Source organism: Simochromis diagramma, unplaced genomic scaffold, assembly GCF_900408965.1.
Source record: "Simochromis diagramma unplaced genomic scaffold, fSimDia1.1 OVJJ01000026.1, whole genome shotgun sequence".
Classification (NCBI taxonomy): domain Eukaryota; kingdom Metazoa; phylum Chordata; class Actinopteri; order Cichliformes; family Cichlidae; genus Simochromis; species Simochromis diagramma.
In genome coordinates, this window is record NW_024386985.1 from 8,478,336 (window position 1) to 8,498,598 (window position 20,263).

The 20,263-nt window shown below is 40.0% G+C and overlaps 1 protein-coding gene across 2 annotated transcripts; it reads left to right on the forward strand.

Moving 5' to 3' along the window:
• Positions 1–355: 355 nt before the first annotated feature.
• nek1 (NIMA-related kinase 1) lies at positions 356–17,305 on the forward strand. Of its 2 annotated transcripts, XM_040040010.1 has the most exons (36): positions 356–1,126; positions 1,494–1,642; positions 1,735–1,831; positions 1,949–2,046; positions 2,150–2,233; positions 2,330–2,397; positions 2,819–2,905; positions 3,377–3,431; positions 3,737–3,937; positions 4,035–4,107; positions 4,450–4,568; positions 4,798–4,863; positions 5,197–5,256; positions 5,336–5,383; positions 5,879–5,959; positions 6,057–6,238; positions 6,326–6,445; positions 6,529–6,631; positions 6,968–7,054; positions 7,518–7,601; positions 7,708–7,785; positions 8,514–8,609; positions 8,712–8,912; positions 9,011–9,064; positions 9,164–9,404; positions 10,690–10,815; positions 10,958–11,134; positions 11,660–11,833; positions 11,933–12,038; positions 12,188–12,264; positions 12,359–12,570; positions 13,101–13,258; positions 13,532–13,893; positions 14,125–14,258; positions 15,295–15,427; positions 16,499–17,305. In XM_040040010.1, the coding sequence occupies exons 2-36, from the start codon at positions 1,526–1,528 to the stop codon at positions 16,510–16,512; spliced, it is 4,173 nt and encodes a 1,390-aa protein (XP_039895944.1). In that variant the 5' UTR covers positions 356–1,126; positions 1,494–1,525; the 3' UTR covers positions 16,513–17,305. The 2 variants fall into 2 exon arrangements, with proteins under 2 accessions (XP_039895944.1, XP_039895945.1); XM_040040011.1 differs by lacking the exon at positions 6,968–7,054 and having other exon boundaries at positions 357–1,126.
• Positions 17,306–20,263: the final 2,958 nt, after the last annotated feature.

Consider the following 20,263-nt stretch of genomic DNA (forward strand, 5'->3'; position numbering starts at 1 on the left):
CTCCGCAAGCTCCGCGTTACCCTCAGTCAACGTGGTATTGCCAGGTTTGTAGTTGGTTAAGTGCTGAACTCCCTGCCATACCTGTCGTGAGTTTTTGGTGCTGAAGTGGTCTTCGATCCTTCTCTTGTACGCTGCCTTGGCCTCTCTGATGCCTCTTTTCAACTCAGATCTGGCTGCACTGTACTGCATACCATCACCGGATCTAAAAGCGGCGTCACGTTGCTTCAGCAGGACCTGGACCTCTTTAGTCATCCAGGGTTTCTGGTTGGAATACACCCGGAGACGTTTGTCCACAGTGACACTGTTGACACAGAAGTTAATATATGAGAGCAGTGACGTTGTGTGCTCTTCAAGGTCCTGATGTTCGAACACGCTCCAGTCCGTGTTTTCAAAACAGTCCTGCAGCTGATGTGATGCACCTTCTGGCCAGGTTTTCACAGTTTTTGTGACTGGGGGGGGCTCTTCTCCTAATGGGAGTGTATGCAGGGATCAACAGCATGGACATGTGGTCTGACAAACCTAGATGTGGTAGAGGGGTTGCTCTGTAGCCTTTTTGGATGTTGCTGTAGGCTTTATCCAATGTGTTTTCCCCCTCGTTGCACATTTAATATGCTGTTCAAATCTGGGGAATACTGACCTTAAATCAGCATGGTTGAAGTCCCCAGCTATAATGTGCACTGCGTTTGGATGGGAGTTCTGCTGGTTGCTTATTGTCTTGTGCAGCTCCTCCATGGCAGAGTTAGGTATTAGGAGGATAGTGTGTTACTAAATTTAGCGAAGCTCTGTGGTTTAGATACATAATATGAAAATACTAGATGAAGTAACTAAAAAATAAATACATTTTAACTAAATTAATCGCCAAACGTTACACGTTCTCCATGCTTCTCAGTTGGTTTGCGGTTGCTATGGAAAATGTCCACAGCAACGGTGTCATTGGGGGCGGAGACTGGTAAGCGTCATCCACAATAAAAGATGATGGACAGTCGTGTCCACCAATTAATGTTCGGTCTTGGTACATCTGACCAATGAAAACGTACAAAAAATGTAGCCGTAGTTAGATAGAGAGTGCGAGGACAGTATCAAGTACCCAAACCTCTATGAGAAAGGCAGCGAGAAAAGACTAATGGTAAGGCACACAGAAACGTATACGGCTACACAGTGAGCCGGTGATATTATATCAGTTAAGAGTTTTGTACATTCACAAGTAAATATTTTATGAAGCTCCCATCTTCTTCTAGCTTCTAAGTAACGGGAACGCTAGCTGTTTTGCTACCAGCTGTGTTGTGTCTTGCATCTCAGCATCTCAGTCCGTCTCATTTTCTGTCTGACAGCGGTCCACAATGGAGCTAACATTACATTTCCAGGACGACGCACAATTGTCATTATTAAGACTACCAAATGTTTGCCTTTTATAAAGCTTCTGTCACGGAACCCTCGATTAAAGCCTAGTTACACCGAGCAATAGCATTAGCATGTTCTTGATGTCTTTGTAGATCCAGCATGTGGAGCCAGTCATTCCAATAACATGGACAAGTACGAAAAGGTGAAGAAAATTGGGGAAGGTTCATTTGGAAAGGCTATCCTGGTCAAATCCAAAGATCATGGACACCAGTATGTCATTAAGGAGATTGGCATATCTGGAGTAAGCTTCTGTGCATATTTTTTACACAAGCTTGGCATGTTCTTTTCAGCGTGCGCTTCATCTCGTTACCCTCCTCTTCATTACTTTGACAGATGTCCAGCAAAGAGAGGCAGGAATCTCGGAAGGAAGTTGCTGTTCTTGCCAACATGAGTCATCCAAACATCGTCCAGTATAAGGAATCTTTTGAAGGTATTAATGCCATTCAAATAGCTCATCTGTTTATGTGAAGAAACTATTATCAAATGTGCACTGTGTGATAACTACATACTATAAGTTTTTTTTATTTTATTTGTATTTTTTTCCCAGAGGGTGGCTGCCTGTATATTGTGATGGACTACTGCGAGGGTGGAGACCTATTCAAAAAGATCAACTCTCAGAAAGGGGTACTGTTCTCAGAAGCGCAAGTAAGCCAGCAACTACTCAAGGCAGTCACTGTGCAAACAGTATACAGATATTTGGTTAAACTGATCACAATACATATGGTTTACTGTAGTCTCCTTTTTTGAGATCCTAGATTGGTTTGTGCAGATCTGCCTAGCGCTCAAGCATGTACACGATCGAAAAATTCTCCACAGAGACATAAAATCACAGGTATTGTTTCATAAATCACAAGATTCCCTTTAAGTGATAAGTTGTTTGTTTGCATGTATTGGATTATTTACATGTGTTCTCATAATGCTTGTGTAGAACATCTTTTTGACAAAAGATGGAACAGTTCAGCTTGGAGACTTTGGAATTGCAAGGGTGCTGAACAGGTATGCACACTGTTGTCTAAATAGCCCTGCAGTTTTTCATTAAGCATAGATTCCAGACTAAAAGTTGAAGAACACTTTGCATTTCTGGTAATAAGACATTCTGTTTTACTATATTTAAAAAAATATTATAGTTTATTTTGTTGAAGTTTGTTATTTGTACACTTTTTAACTGTTCTTACACAGAAATATCTTTTGGTTAAATCAAATATGTCTGATCTTATAAGGTATTACGTGTTTTATGTATTTATACATAATGTTCTGAGGTTCTTAGGTGCATTTATTATTGATGTTGATTTTTTCCCTTTTTTACAGCTGTTTTTGCTTTGATTTATGTCATTGTTTGTATTTTTGCACATTAGACAGTGCTTATTTGAAATATTGAAGCTTTAATATTAAAATGTGCTATTTTTCTATTTTTCAGCACTGTAGAACTGGCAAGAACATGCATAGGAACACCATATTACCTGTCACCAGAGATCTGTGAAAATAAACCATACAATAACAAAAGGTACTTGGACTTCTGGAATATCGTACATTGGTGTCTAGTTGTCAAGCAAATTCAATAGTAATCAATGGGACAAGGTGTCTCCCCACTGAATCTTGAGTCTGCAGGATTAGGTGGTGGCTACAGTGTAATGTAAGGAGATCACCTCGCCTTTTTATTGAGTAAACTTGCTCGCTTACATCTACAGCAGGAAGCTGGTATTGATTTTTCTCCTTAACTATTTTAAGCGTACATGCAATTTAACCCACTTTAGTTACAATGAGTGAAGTAAATTTAGCTCAGTCTAAATGATCTGGAGTTTTCTTGTCAATAAAGTCTTGTTTTCATCTCAGTTTATAAAAGGAAAGTAAAGGGCATGCACTTGACTGTTGATACCTTATTGAATGAATAATAAACTTAACCCAGAACTTATCCCTGCCCACCCAGTTGTATGTTCTCGCCTCTCATTTTCCTTGCTTTTCCTTCCTGCTGCAGTGATATTTGGGCCCTAGGGTGTGTTCTGTATGAAATGTGCACTCTTAAGCATGCAGTAAGTATTCTGTGTGAGCTGTTTAATTATTATTATACAGTATTTTAAGGTGTTTTATGCAGCATTTACTGTTCTCTCACATACTAATTTTGATCTCTTCCCTGTATATTCTATATGTATAACTGTAGTTAGATAATGTACTGTTAGATAATACACTGAAATTAATTTCCAGTATATTAATTCCCAATTTAATCTGTAATCCAGTACAGTCCCCACATTAAGAATCCCTATATAGTTCAATTGTCTTCAGTAATTTCTATGCAGTGGTTACAGCTGTGTGAGCCTTTGCATTTGTTTATTCTCAGTTTGAGGCTGGCAACATGAAGAACTTGGTTCTTAAGATAATTCGTGGGTCGTACCCTCCTGTGTCTTGTCACTACTCCCAAGAACTGCGATCTCTCCTTGCACAGTTGTTTAAACGCGACCCCCGAGAGCGACCCTCAGTCAACAGCATACTGGACAAACCTTTCCTCTCCTGCAGGATTGAGAAGTTTCTCACACCACAGGTAGACTCTGCAGCTGATTGTTAATTCTTTGGGGTTTTTTTGTTTGTTTGTTTTTTGCAAAAACTAGCTTGCTCATTAAATTTCTTACTCATTTCAGATCATTGCTCAGGAATTTCGCCATACTTTTCTTCACAAGCAGCCTAAATCGGGTGTGGCACAGGTGCCATCAGGTGAGCAAACTCGTCATGAAGAAGACTACAAGGGGTCTGTCTTCTACAGCTTGTTTGTAGATTCTAGAACTAATCAGCCACCAAGTCGGGCACATATTCATGGCATTAAAGAGGACCTCAACACCTTAAATCAAAACTGATAAATGAAGGATGCTGGACTTTTGCATCTTTTGTACAATAATCTGCTCATTTCTTTTTGATTTTTATTATGATGTGAAAATACACTGTGTGTGTGTGTGTGTGTGTGTGTGGTGCGGTGCGCACATTGGCTGACTAAAATACAAATTTTGTTAGTTTTTGAGTTTTTCTTCTAAATTACTTCTGGATATCTCATAATATCAGCCTCAGCCCAGAAGATTACAAAACCAGCCGCCAAATACGGAGTGCCTTTAACTGTGAGGAAGGTCCCAGATGGAGCCAGAAAGCCTGCAGACAAGAAACCAGCTGGAAAACACAAACCGGTTAGTAGGCTGTTATTGTTGATGACAAGCTGGTATGATCGATCTTTAGTCATGACGTTTGTTTTGTTTTTGTTTGTTTTTTTTGGGGGGGGGGGGTTGCCTTCTTATGCCAGATGCTGTATTTGTTGTCAGTGCTTCTTCCATTTGTGTGTGTGTGTGTGAGTGAGTGTTTATTGGTACATCATGTTATGTTGGCTACCTCTGAAGCCCAGTGTCATATGTTGCTCAGGCCCTTCTCCCAGCAACCCCCCAGAGAAGAGTGAGTCAAGTGGAAGAAGAGAGGAAAAAACACGAGGTACACTGAGAGCGCCATATTATATTCTCTAATAGGCTCCCCTTTTTTTTTTTTTTTTTTTCTCTCCTCGCCATTCACTTACACGTGAAGGTCCCTTCTTATTAGCATTTTCAATTTTGCTCCCTCTCATTGCGCTTGCTTCCCCATCTTCACCTGTTGTCCGCTCCCGGCACATTCGGAGTGCTCTGCCTGATCTAGCTTTCTCTTTTAACCAAACTTTTCCTCCTCGCCCACCTGACCTCTGACAGAGCAGTCCTGCTGGCTCTTTCCCTTGAGGCGGTTTTCTTTAAGATGTCTATTTTGGGGTTTGAATGGTTTTGTCTCATTCTATAGGATGGAATCAGAAAGAAGAGGATGGAGATGATCGAGAAAGAAAGGAAACAGAGAGAGCAAGTGAGCATACTGTTTAGTTTCTATATCTCCATGCAAAAAGTTTTTATACCTTTCGAACTAAAGTCTTTCTTTCTTTCAGATGTTCATGTTGAAAGCGGAGCAGATGAAGAGATATGAAAAGGAAAAGGTGGGTGATTAACTGAGCTTGGGTGTGTGGTTTTTATTTATATTTTTTTTCATTAGTGAAGGAAAGGGGATCCTTTTTAGGACAAAGTTTAAAAAAAAAAAGTATTAAATATAAATTTTAATCAAGTAAAATTCTTACAAAAAGTCTATTAATTCAGTTCAGTTTCACTCTATATTCGTCCCATGGCCTAGAACACAGTTTGAGAACACTGAATGTATAGAAATTTATGGCTATGGCCACCATGACCCTAACTTTTTGTGTACTATAGTTTTAAGCTTCCTAAATGTTGGCAACATTTTTATATGAAGGAAATGATAAACTAACACATGAGTTGTCAAAGCACAGCCTGCAGGTCAGTGGCAGCAGTAGAGGGGGGATTTAGTCTGGATATTTTCTTTATCTTCTGCTAGGTGATTGATCTGAGCTCCACAGTGCATTTGTAGTTCACACACTCTGTACAGCTAAACCTAAATCTGAACCTTTGATCTCTTACAGATCAATCGAATAAACCAAGCGAGAGAACAAGGCTGGAAGCATGTCTTGAGTTCTAGTGGAGGTAGCAGCCCAGAGAGAAAGGTAATGTATATATTTTTTGGGTTTTTTTGTCATATAAAGAGTTATGTCAGGATGCCCTCAGTGAGGGTTGCGACATTGTTTTGTTCTCCGTACTCAGTGTTTTGTAGGAGGTGGAAAGAGAGGTGCACATGTTGCTGCTGTTCAGGGTTCTACTCTAGCTCCTCTCCCTGGTAAAAGCTCTTATGAACACTACCATGCAATCCTCGACCAAATGGCTAGACCGACGCCTAAAGATGTCAGCAGGGAGAGCTCCTCAGCTGGGCCTTGCAGTCCCATTCAGTAAGGTTATTTTATTTATTTGTTTTTGGCTGTTTATGTGTGTTAAGTAGTATTTGTAATGACATTGCCTATTTATGTACTGACTAGTGTACTAGCTGCTGCAGGCACAGTGCTTCCTAACGGCCCTGCTCGACGACTCGACCCTGACGTAATCAAGAGAGAACTCCACAGGCTGCAGCATGTTTCCAAACAAGCCCATATTAGCAGGTCAGCTAGTCACATAGCTGTGTTGTTGTTCTCAACGGTGTAAAAGTTGAGTACGAATATTTATTACTGTGTTCTTTTCACAGGCAGCGCGGTCAAATGGCAGTTGGGCGAGCCTTTCAAGTTGAGGAGTTTTTGCAGCGGAGGAGGGAAGCTATGCTCAACAAAGCCCGTGCTGAAGGACAGCTGGTACATATTATAACTACTAATAAGTATATAGCCCCCATCATGAAAATACTGCATGATAACCTGTTACTATACTGGTGAAATTTATATGAACAGAAATAAAAACTGATATTGATATTTAGTAAGAAACGTTTTCAATCTAACAGCTTAATTAAGCTCTATTTCTGGTCTCAAGATTGAATCAATTATAGACCCGTGACTGCAAATCACACTGAGAATCAAACGACTGCCTGCGAATGTTTTTATCCTTTTCTATTATTTTTGTCTTACACATAATCTTGTGGCAGCTAGCTGTTAGGGCCCGTGTCCTAAAGTGTGGTTAAATTAAATGGTAAACAGGGTACTCGGCAAAACCTGGCAGCAATCTATGGAGGCCGGGCTGGTGGTGTTCGGTGCAGGAGGTCTAAACCCAACAAAGAGGAGGAGGTAGGAGGCAAAGGCCTGAACGCCCAGCCTCACACTTCACCTTACTCACAGCACGTCTGGCTTGGCACGTTTCACACGTCTGCACAAAGCTCCCTTTGACCCGCCCACAGTTCAACCCAGCAGCTCAAACTCATTGCCACTCCTTGTGCAATGTGTGGTGTTCCATTATCCCAGTTATGGCTGCTGTCTCATTTCAAATAACCACCTGAGTTTTGAGTTTGGTCATAAATGTTTTGCTCTGAATTGAATACATCTTCATTGCTGATTGTAAATTTGTGTTGTCTTTTGTTTTGTTTTTTGTTATTTTATCTAAATGGCTGATGCCTTTGTGTATAACATTTTTTTTTATGTACAAGTCCCAACAAAGCATGTTTTGTTTTTTGTATGTCTGCTAATATCAGTACTGTACTCTCTGCTTTGTGTGTGTTCATTCAGTATGTAACATTTCTGTATTTGTTCTCAGGAGTACTTGGCAAGGCTCAGACAGATCCGCTTGCAGAACTTCAATGAGCGCCAGCAGATCAAAGCTCGACTCAGAGGAGAGAAGGTACGTTATTCCAGCTCTTCACAGGGTGCCAATAATGAAGGTGGTTTTCAATTTTTGCTGACATTTTTGTCTCCTGGGTGTTGATGTTGCTTCCTGTGTATTTCAGTATGATAGCGATGGTTCTGACAGCCAGGAGTCCAGTGAGGAGGCCGAGCTCAGGAGAAAGAAGATAGAGGCTTTAAAAGTGAGTCTAGAAGAAGCAAAAAACAATTGCATTTTCCAATATCTGATGTTTATTTGATAACTTCATTTGCAGAGACGTTAACAATGATTAAAATGACAGCAAGAGGAAGATGATGTAATCCTCTTCCTTTTCTGCTTTGCCTGTAACTTGTTGCTGTAAAGAGGCTTAAAAAGTCATGGCTGTCGTTTTGTCCTGAAACAGCACCGGAAAATATAAAAAAAACACTGTCATCAGAGAAGACATTGGATTTTGTACAGCCCTATTTTTAGTAATCGTATTTTGATCATTGCTACAGCCCCTAAAATCCACGGCTCAGAGTAACCAAACACGTGAGATTTCATATAACTTCCACAGATCAAAACATGCTTTATTAAGCAAAAACAGTGACTAACCCTAAACCTCGAAACAACCACCCAGTGGGTCACCGGTATCAATGTTTTCTCCTGAACTAATGTTTAGAAACAAAACTACTTCAAGCAAAATATGAAAACGGGACCATCGGTAATTCCCAAGTCAACTTATAATAAACAAAACTGCAAAAGACAAAGGTCTGTACTGGTGGAGGAGAGATGACCCTCTCGATTAGTGTGCATGCAGTTTAGCCTTCCCAGCCAATTGTAACTGGAGAAAAAAGGGAGGAGAGAGGTTAATATAATAAAAAATAATAATAGACAGAAATAATGTGTAACATTTATCAAAGCGTGTCATTGTTTTGTTCCGTTTTGCAGGCACAAGCTAATGCCCGTGCAGCTCTTCTGAAAGAGCAGCTAGAGAAGAAGAGGAGAGAAGCATATGAGCGAGAAAAAAGGGCATGGGAGGACCATGTAAGCATTTGTTTTTGGTTAATCCCTGTCTTGTCTTAGTGTGACCTTACTGGTGCATTAGTTAAAGTATAAGCTAACTTTGCATATTGACTGTTATGGAAGCTTGCAGCACGAGGGGTCAAAGGTGGCATGGCGGGAGCAAATATAGTGGCCTCAGAAGCAGTATCGTCTACCTCTGATAGTCCTCTTCCACAGCCAGGCCCCTCTCAGCCAGAACCAGCTGCCAAAACTCCAGCCCTGCCTACACCCAAACCCTCCACCCCAGCTATATCCATGACTGCTGCCCTAAAGAACGTTGGAGCAGTCAGTATATAATTGATGTATAACACTATCTCTCACAGTACTTGGGGATATTTATTTATTAGCTACATGAATTTGGCTTTTTTTTTTTTTTTTTACAGATGACGCCACTAAAGGAGAGCTTGCCTGAACCAGAGTCTGCAACCATGATCCAGGTGAGGTGATTAGTTGTTAAAATTTATGAAATCAAATAACAACGCCATTCGTTCTAATGGAAAAAAAAATACTGTTATGCAATCACTTCTCTGTAACAGAGTGAGAAGAAGCAGATTCTGCGCAGACTTAACCAGAACCTTAAAACTCAAAGCCCAGTGGAGGAGGTGGAGGAGTCTCCTTTGGCCCCAGCAGAATCAAGTCCTGCTCCAACCCAAAACCAGTCTGATACAGACAAGCGCCCCTCTTCCAATGAAGACCGGAAGAAGTGGGAAGCAGCAGAGCTACCTGTACTTCCCGTGGCTCAGCAAACTTTAGAGGAAACGTGTGCCACAGCAAGCAGTGAGTTGAGTCTAACTAGAGATGAATTAAGAGGATTACAGTATGTTTTGTTTTTTTTTTTTTGGTTTTTTTGTGGTGTGCCATGCCCTGACAAACAGAGAGAAGTCTCACAACTTGCAGCGAACTTCATAAAACGACTGGGCAGTTTTTTGAAAGCCCCGATTTGGACATAGGGTAACTGAGCCAAAGCTTAAAAACTGCATGTATAGAATCACCAGTCAAATGTGATTGACAGCCAAAAAAAGGTTTGTTTTCCTCCCAAAAAGAAAGTTTATAAAACTCTTTACCCACAAACGTTTAATACACATATACAAACTCTAAAGCTTCATTAAAGGCCCAGTCTTCTTAAAAAAGCAGTAAATGCACATAGTTGAAAATGTGGTGGACATCTGACCACCATCTGTCGTCTTTGCTATTTAGTGAGTGTGTTTATCATTTCATCTTTTAAATTTTAACCAAATAAAACAAATTAAATTGGCCTTTTTAGCCTGTATGACTAAAAGTTAACACCTGTCTGAAACCATGATGTCAAGCTAGAAATCGTGGCATAAACAGACTGTGACCTAAATTTTGACAGAAGCATTACGCAAGTTACAGTTGGCCTACAACCACATTTAAAATCAAAATAAAGGATTTCTGTCTAAAGCAGGTTCGATTACTATAACAATGACTTCATAAGTCAAAAATTCAATGAGACAGCTGCAGCTCATGCAACATGCTAACACTAAAAAAAAATTGGATTACTTTAAAATCCTTGTACTGCTTTACAAAGCACCGAATGGACCTACTTAGATTTCACATTTATTCATACTTCATGAAACATCCAGACTTTTAAGGCAATTAGGACCAGGTTTAATCTCTATTACTGGAATCACAACAAAATAACAAATGCAGCTTTCAGGGTTTCAGCTCCTCAGTTCTAGAGCAAATGTCTTGAACACTTGATGTCAGCTAAAACTGCTGCTCCGTTTAAGTCATTGCTAAACTTTACTGTTTGAGGGGCCTACCAATAAAATCACACCTGTAACCTCCTAACCTTTGATTTGCTTTAATCTCATCTTTTGTTTGTTTGAGATTATGCTCCTTGCTACATTTCCCATTATCATCATGTTGTGTTTTTCATATAGTTTATTTCTGCCTTGAAGAAGTGCCTTGTATCGAAACAGATCAGTTGAAATATATTTGTTTTGACATTATAATTCTTCAGTTGATTTCTATTCAGGATCTGTTGGTTTCTCTACTAAAGGGCAGGTTTGCCAAATTTCCCCTTCTGTTATCTCATTAGCCACTTCAGCATCTCCAGATGGTAGGCCGTCCTCTGGTGGTGACAGGAAGAAGTGGGAGGCAGGAGTTCCACTTGTCCTCTCTGCAGCTCAGCAAACTCTAGAGGATACATCCCTCATGACCATTGGTAAGTCCTTTCCCGCTGAGTCAGAACAAGCACACAGCTTTCCATATAACTGCTCTCTGAGTATTACACTCTCTCTCTGTCTCTTTCGATTTCTGTTTTTGGTTTGTTTGTTTGTTTGTTGTTTTTGTTTTTTTTGTCTCAGAGCAAACAGCGGGCGAAGTTATACAAATGGCTGTGCTACAGGAAGATGCTCCGAGGAAGATGTGGGGAGCAAGTCCAGACTCTCAGGTGCTGAAGGTACTTAAGGAGGCAGAACTTCAGCCACTCACTCAGCCACTGGAGACTCTCACCATATGTGAGGACGAGTCTTCTAGTCCTGGTTAGTCTTACTTACAGTTTCTCACCTCATGATGATTTTTATTTTTTTTTATGTGAGTGTCAACATGAAACTAATTCAGTTAGCTTCTGGGCTCATGTCTTGTCTTTTGGATTTTTTTTTCTCCCCTGACTCGGAGTTAATGTGATCACAGGAACAGCAACAGGTCATGTTACACTATTAAAAGGCGTTTTTTGGTTTTTTTTAATATTCCTAACAATTTGACTAAATTAGGCCAAAAACTTTGCTTGGTACTGCAGGAATAGTTTTGATGTGAAATTTAGAGAATATTTCCCTGTATTTGTCCCAAAGTTGCAGATTTATTTATTTATTTATTTATTTATGAGAAACTACATAAATAGTGAGTTAAGGTAGAAAAGTACTGCAAGAGCATGTCTGGATTTACTTCAACACATGGAGAGATGAAGAGTCCTTTAATGTTTACATTTTTCTTATTTGGTCCTGCTTTAAATAATATGCGCTTGTCATGTACTATTATTATTATTATTGTCTCTTGGTTTCTTTCAGTTAAATTAAACCAGATGACAGCAGAAGCTGGCATTGTGAAGATACCTAAAGAAGTGTTACCCCCTGTAGTGGCTGAGAGTCCTGCAGCTACAGATGTGGCCTCACATCAAGAAATCTCCATGGCTGCTGCAATAGAGAGCCCAACACTGCCAACCAGCGTTACTGAGACTCAGGGTTAGTACCTGATATTGATCCAATCTTTTGCTGTTTATTTAAATTTTTATTTTTGTTGTTTTTCCCCAGCTAAGTCCAGTGATGCTTAAATTCCTTTAGATCCAGCAGACTTGGAGTCGGTGTTTTTAGAGGAAACCCCTAAACAGGCCTCACATCCTCCAAACAGTGTGCAGCAGGCTTGGGAGCAGGAAGGCCAACAGCAAATGTGAGTGTTAAATGAAATCAAAAATTTGCATTTTTCATACCAAAATGAAAATTGAGCTGTTTGTTATTATGATTTAAAACTCCTTTAAATAAATAAATGCACAAAGGCAACATGCATGTCTGTGAAGCTAAGCTGGATTTCTTCTACAGGCCAGCAGAGGGCGATATAAGACCAACAGGCAACAAAGAGGCTGAGCAGAGTGCAGACAAAGCTCCTGAACCATCAGGTGAGATCAATGTGTAGTGAGCCAAGATTACTTTTTTCAGGGTAAGTATTATCTTAATTAAACCTGCCCCCATTTTTCCTCTCTACTGGTTTAGCTCAGCATGAGGAGCCCCTATTTATGAAACTGTGTTCCCCGGCCCACCGACGCACTGCCGCCCTCGCTATCCTCTCAGCCCAGTCCTCCATGGATGAATCATCCTCCTCTCTGGCCTCTCGCTCACGCTCTGTCTCACCTCTACGCTCCAAACACCAGAATGCACTCCTCATTGGTCTTTCTACAGGCATGTTTGATGCCAACAACCCCAAGGTGATTACTAGCAGAATATAACACTTTTTTGTGTGTGTGTGCGGACATTGTGTTACATAATAAAGGGAAGCTCCAAAGTTAATTATCTTAAGTATTAAACCCAGGACATTGTTAGCTGTAAGCGTGATCAGGTGTTTCAGGACATTTATCTCTTCTCCCTGGTGTGATGTAGAGGCTTGTGCAGTATTTTGGGTAGGATTTCAGTCTTCTTTATTAATGAGAAGGCTGAAATGAATCCATTAATCTCCCAGTCTGAACCTCCGCTGAGTCTTATATTACAGGACGAGCATCCATCAACCATTATCTTTCACGGCCTTCATCAGGGACAATGAGATCTTCAGAGCTCAACATTTTTAATATGCATATAAAAATGGCTACGTAGAATAGGATCTTGTCACAGAGTCATGTCCTATTCTGGCCCCTTCTTTGCATATTAAGCCGTTGTTTATTGTGTCATATGAATTCCACTTGCAGTTGTGTTAGTCAAACACTCAGAATATTCTGTCACTGTGTTTGGTTTGTGCCCGCAGATGCTGCGGACATGCTCTCTACCAGACCTGAGTCGACTCTTCAGCTCTCAGCAGGACGTTACAGTGACTGGCGAGGCTAACGTTGCTCCAGACAACAACCTGGAAATTGAGGACCTGGATGAGGCAGGAAAAGATGATGACCAGTCTGAGACAGAGGAGTAAGAAAAGCACGAAATCTAAAAACATCCTAAGACATTTTCTGGCCAAGCTGTTGATGATTATAAGTAGTATTTTTAAGACAAAGTTAGGTTAGGTTCTAATTTTTCCATAGGCGTAATCAGAAATAACAACAACCTGTGTCTGTAAACTATATAAAGACAGGTAGTTGTTACAATGACAACTATTGCAAGCAGCTTTATATTTAAGGTAATGACCCTACAATATTAGAGAGAAAACTATTGTTTTCTAAGAAACCTTGTTCTGTTTCTTAGTGCTTATGAAGATGAAGATCTGCGTGACATCAGGGCATCCATGGAGAGACTGCTGCAAGAGGAGGTTGGAGCTGGCGACTTTAATGGAAACCCTCCTGAGAGCGGAGACCAGGAGCTTTTCAACAGGATCGCAGCTGAAATCGATCAGGACAACAATCAGATGGCGGTAGACGATGATGACGATGAAGATGAGGATGAAGAAGAGGAAGATGATGAAGGCGATGAGGAGGAAGAAGAGGAAGAGGAGGAGGAATGCTCAAATGGAAGTCCTGCTGATGAGGAGGCAGGGGAATTGCTTACCAATGGTGTGGGAGAGGAGAACCACAGTAATAACAGGCAGCTCAATGAAGAATGGCATTCGGGTAAGGACAGAACATCACAGAGACTCAGACGTTTCGGTCTATTTTACTCAGGTTGCTTTAAAACATTACCCAACTCTAGTTTTTACATTTAGCTTGTTTTATGTTTGAAACTGCTTAAGACCTTAGAATATTAATTAAAGATTATATTTATATTCCTTCAGCACCTTCATAGTTTTTGAGACCAAAAGTTTGAGATTTTTATGTGAAGTGATTGGTTCTGCTCCACAACAGATGGCAGCGGAGAGGAGCAGGGCGGAGAGATGGAGCATCATGACAGCATCTTCAGCCGTCTGGAAGAGCTTCAGTTCAACCTGGAGCAGCAGATGGGTTTTGAGAAGTTCATTGAGGCCTACAATAAGATTAAGGTATGAAATATTCATTATTTCTCTTTGAAATCTGGAGTTTGTTTGTATAACTTCACAGTTAAAGTGACAATACAAGTCAAAATCAAATTTACATTTTTTTTTTTTCCTCTGGACCGCTGTGCTATATCTGGAGTGTTTTTAGCATGAGGTGCCCAGTTTTGGACATTTCAGCTGTAGAGATGTCTGCTTTAATACTGCAGCTCAGCTTATAGGGGATGTCATTAAGGTTTGTATCTTTTGCATAGTGATGCTGTTGGCATGTGTAGTTCTTTAGAAGGAAAATAGCTTGTGAGTGAAACCGCTTAGAGCAAGATTTGAAGATTATGTTCATGACAAAGTGCATCTTCTCCAGTGTGGACAGCCGACTAAGCAGCTACTTTTGTGGGGAGTTGGGGGAGGTGTGTATATTACATATTCTCTAGCATGTCCTGGTCTGCCCAAGGTCTCCTGGTGTGAAAAACACCTCACCTAAGAGGAGCGAGATGCTCAAACCTTTGCAGCAGACTCATTTTGGCTCTACTTTTCCTGCATCCAAATGAAAGACCAGACATAGTCTCCCTCCATGAATTGTCACGTTCACATTTTGCATGCCTGAGTGATCCAAGGAGCTTTGTTGTTGGGAGAAATTTGCCCCAATAATATGACTATAGAACATAGCTGGTAGTGTCTCCAAAGGAAAAATTGGAAAAATGTATGGCCACAATAAGTAATATTCAAAAACGACTCGATTCAAGGAACCTCATCTAAATCAGGGGCTTTGAGGCCCCACCCTGGAGCCAGCCAAGGGGAATCTCAGACTCTATGGGATAAGGTTCAGCCCAAGTGATCTGCATGGGCCCAGCATCCACTGGAGGAACCATTGGTGTCTTATTGGTGGATTGGGCTGCAGTCAAGGGTGGTGGTTCAGTCTCTCTCTGCATTAACTGATTCTCCAAAATAATGCAGTCATATGTAAAACATATACATCTGTGCTGTCCTTTTAAGCGTTACATCACACGACTGATTGAAGAGACTTGTTGTTGTTTTGATGCTCAAGGCCATACATGAAGATGAGGACGAGAATATTGACCTGGGCTCCAGTTTGGTCCTAAGCATTCTGGGAACTGAGCACCAGCATCTGTATCCCAACATCCTTCATCTTGTGATGGCAGATGGCGCTTATCAAGAAGGTGCGTGACAGTTTTATCATATTATCATTTTCAGTGTCTCTGATTTAAATTAATAACATTTAAAATGATATTCTTTAATGTTTTTACATGACACACAATAAAATAATTCAAATTAGTTTTTCACTTGGACCTGGTTCATTTTATTTATTTATTTTTTCTTTTATATAATTTTTAATTTTCACACCGTTTTCCTTCTGAGCCACAAACATCCGAGCAGGTTTCTTTTCATTGTTCTCGTCAGCGACAGCATCAGCGTCGTGTCAAAATTCTGTCCTCTTTTCTCACGTTGTTGCTCAGTCTCTTCACCAAGTCGTGAAGAGACTGAGCAGATGTGAAAGACACCCTTAACTCTGTTTTCTTTGTCGTGCTCTGTGCTGAGCGTGTCGTCGGACTTGGGGGGGCCACAGCAGAAGTAGAAAGCAGTTAATCCCTCAGGATGGGAGCAGGCTTCAGATATATTTTCTAATTGAACATCTTTGTTTGATAGTTTGTTCGTTTTCTATTTTTACTGTCTTCTGAAGTAGAGATGAATGATGCAAATGTCAGATATCTCCCCTGAGGGCTTGTCTCAAGATCTGTTATCTTATGGCTTACATCCACGCAGTGGTGGATATAATTATATATTTTTGAAGCAGCAATCAGAGCGCAAACTGTTGTAAGGCAGCATAGTCTATTAATTGTGCCAAAATCTCAAGTAGTTCTTTTTTTTTTTTTCCCCTTCCCTTTGGCTCTTCTTCTTGCCAAAAAGGGCAAATATTCTTACTATTGTCATCACATACTGCATTTCAAACTTTGGGAGGGGCGGCATATAAAAACAATTTAAAAAGAGAGAAGCTTGATAAGCTTGTTTTAGACAGTAGATAAACTGATGAGCTGCAACAGATCCAAATATGAGACCAGTACAGATTGGCAGATGGCTGCCAGTGACCTGGTGAGGTTAAATGTTTGGTTCTGTTGTTCATTATAACAATGCTGTCATTGTCTCTCGCCTCCTCTGTCGTTTACTTTTAGGAGTAATGGTCCAACTGCTTTGTTGAATTGTTGTGATTTTCTTTGTTGTCTTTCTTTTAGATAACGATGAGTAATGTTTCGTGCAATGGAGCTGCTGGCAGCTTTGACAATCTGCTAGCAATCTGATGTCTTCCTGTGACACACACGATCGGCAGAAGGATCTATGCATGAAGTGTCCCAGCCTCACATCTAACAGTGTTTCAGGCACACTTGCATGATGTATAACTAATACACTCAAGACTGTACTTCATACTTTGACTATCAGCACCTGACACTCTTTTCTAACCAGTGTTCTTTCAAAAGTGCATTATGGAAAAAGACATGTGTTGTTGTTGTTAACCAAAGTTTACTGCAAAATCAAGTAAATGTTTCGTCCACATCTGTGAGTGAAAGACGCACATGGGTTGTCACGATTAAAAGCATAGACTTTGTTGTGTTTAACATTGTTGTTGGTTCAGTTGGACTCTTTGGTGGATGAAGATCTGGTCCTCTCAGGTGCTCTCTTTCTGTCCCATCCTCAACCACAGCTTCAGAACTTTAACCAGGTCAGGATTTTATTCAAAACCAGTTCAGCCTCTTTTTCTTGTGATTGTTGTCACCAAATAAGAAGTTAAATAATACCTAAGGCATTTTCCATGTTTCGTACTGCTTGGATTAAATTAAGCAAAGTTAAACATTTTTGTGAGTGAGACTGTTGTATATGTTGCCAAGGAACTGTAGCAAGACTGTGGTTGGTGTGACGAGTGGAGAAGGTCAGAGTTGTACTGATGATATAACTTGTCATATCGACGCTAACAGTAAATCATTTTTGTTTCTAAATTTAAATACTGCAGAACTTTATATGAAATAAAAACCTTTTTTAAAGAAGTTGAAGAGTTATTCTATTTCTTCCCACAAAGAAGGGTTTAGACAGCAGACATCAGGCTTGTGATTTAACTGCCTTACAATTTATTTTTTTTATTTTAAAGGTTGAGTTAGATTGTTTTAAATAAACAAATTAATTTTTGAAATCTGGTAAAAACGACTTCTTTGAAATTTGGTGACATCTTTGACCACAAGGTGGCAGCATTTTAGCAAAAGGTTCCACCCAACCAACATAGATTAGATTATTTGTTAGAAATTATCTATTGCTACCCCAAAAGACAACTTTTAATTCATGCTTTCCACAAACTAAGTTGGCTAATTATGGCTATAAAATGTTACATGACCTCATTTTAACTTCAGTTGTTATCTCTGCTACAAAATACTCATCTTGGATGTAACATCATAGCTTTTTGTTTCTTTATATTTTGTTAGTAGTTTTAATTAATTGAAACTGCTGTAAAAAGCTTTCAAAATATTCCTAAAGGCAGTTTTTGTAATTATGTTGTGCAGGTAGGCCTTTGCCTTTTGCCAGGTTACAGTTGTTAATAAGAATGACTGACTCACTGCACCATCTCCTGGTACAGATTGGTATTACATGAAAGTACAGCCTGGCCCTGGCTTCATTTAAGTTAGTTTCTCTTCAGTGCAGTACGTGGATGTTTTGTGAGACTTGGTACATTTAGGTTTTAAACAAATCTGTGTACAACAAGTAACTCACAGCCCCCAACATTTTACATTATTTTTTAAATTTAATCTGTGTTTATTTATTTTTTCCTAAAACAATCTTTAGATTAGAAATGTGGTTGTGGAAAGAGAATCATTCTACTTTTCACAGGTTATTGGATGACTGTGCCACTGGTGAGGACACAAGGCTATTTTCAGCTACAGCCTGTTTCAACGGACCACTAACCCTTCCTGTCAGCTAGCAAGATTTATTTGAACTCGTGATCCCTGTGGAATAATATAACACGAGGCAGTGTTCTAAGACCACATCTCATTTACCATGACAGGAGACTTCAGTATGTGTCCTACACTATGGGTTGGAGTATACTTGAGTAGCTGACCTACAGTGCCATCCTTTCATTAAGAAAAAAATGGTCTCATACAATTTCCCCAGTAGTTCTAGGTCCCTCTGTTTTTATTTGTCTGTAGTTAACATATCTCAGGTTTGAACTCGTCAGGACAAAGCAATGAATTATATTTTGATTAGTGCCACTAGTATTGAAGTAAAAGTCAGCCTGGTGATTAGGCCAGAAACTGAGCTGAGAATCTTCACATCTCTACAAGATGTTGCTTTTATAAATTAAATCTTTCCTAGCCGGTGATGAAGGACTGAACACTGATTTCTGACACCAGCCCTAACATAAATATCACACTACTTAAACTGCAATATGTCATTGCCCTGCATATGTTTCAAAGCTGAGGCATGCAAAGAGGGTTACACATTGGATTTCATGTTCAAATAATACACAGCTATCTAGTGGATTAAATTCTCTTTACATGCATTTATTCCTTTTTTTATTTTGCTTTTTTTTTAACTGAAATTAATCTGAAGTTTGAGTCTTTGCACATAAATCCATGCACTTATATGTGGGTTTAAGCCTCTAAATATATTTAGACCTTTAGTCAAGGGCCCGACAGGAGCAGCTCTTAACGCCCTTAAATGACTTCATTCACTATTTATACTGCTCGGTGTCATTGTGCTTGTTTGTTGTTCCATATCTGATTTAGTTATTCTGTTTTAACTCCCACCATGTGGCTTGTATTATGCATGGGTGGTTGTTTTATCTCTGTAGTGATTAGCATTTTTACTTGTTAAGAGAGACATATATAGTACATGAAGGCAAGCAACTGTCAGTATAATCAGAGCATGAGGGACTTTGAAACAGCACTTATGGCTTTCTTTTAGATATAAGCGCATTATAGGCTCAGTGTGGAGTCTTGGTACAGCAAATCTAATTTTAGGTCTTGCAAACATAGAATTGTCAGAAAGTCACTTTAAAGTTTTGCCTTTATCTCTTCAGGTTTGTGGTTATGAGGTCTGTTAAGTATCACAGCTGCAGTAAAATGTATGGTGGCCCAGTGATGCCAAAATGCAACATCCAATTTCTTTATTGCAAAATTGAATTTGGGGTTGCAGGGACGGCGGGTGTGGGAGCCATCCAAGCTGTTATAGTGCAAAAGGCTGGTACACCCTGGACAGGTCATAGCTCGCCATAGGGCGAATCCAAAGACAGACAATCATTCACGTTCACATTCACACCTGCAGACAATTTAGAACCAGTTAACCTAAAATGAACCATCCATCGATTCTCTTCCACTTATCCTTAACAGGGTCGCAGAGGTGCTGGACCTTATCCCAGCGACCGTGGAGCGAAAGGCGGGGTACAAGCTAGACAAGTCACCAAGCTGATGTAGGGCTAACACAGAGAGACAGACAACCTTTCGCACTTATGGACAATTTAGAGTTACCAGTTAACCTAACCCTACTAAGTGCATGTCTTTGGACAGTGGGAGAGAGCCAGAGAACCTAGAGAGAATCCAAGGAAAACTCCACTCAGAAGGGCCCCAGCCAGCTGGTGGGTTCAAACCCACAACTTTCTTGCTATGAGGCGACAGTACTGACCACACCACTGGGCCACCCACAGAAGAAGAAAAAACACATTTCAGGAAATACAACATAACAGAAAACACCACAAAACACAGAAAAACACAATGTTACAAAAACCTCATCAAAACAGAGCAAGTGGAACAACAGCAAGGAAACATAATAAAATTGTGTTTTCTGAAACCTTATTGCATTTTTATTGTGTTTTCAGAGGGTTTTGTTTGTCTAAATGAGGTTCTGTTTGAGGCCTTTTGTATTTGTAATTTCACGATGATATCAACTCCAAGGCACTCTCTTACAAATATCACTACCTTCAGTGTCACCGTAAGGTCACATTTAGTCATGTTTAACCT

Coding starts and splice junctions, on each gene's coding strand:
- nek1 (XM_040040010.1), top strand. CDS start 1,526: ATGGACAAGTACGAAAAGGTGAAGAAAATTGGGGAAGGTTCATTTGGA. Junction 5,257..5,335: donor AAAGGAAACAGAGAGAGCAA/GTGAGCATACTG, acceptor TCTTTCTTTCAG/ATGTTCATGTTGAAAGCGGA. Junction 7,602..7,707: donor CTCGACTCAGAGGAGAGAAG/GTACGTTATTCC, acceptor TGTGTATTTCAG/TATGATAGCGATGGTTCTGA.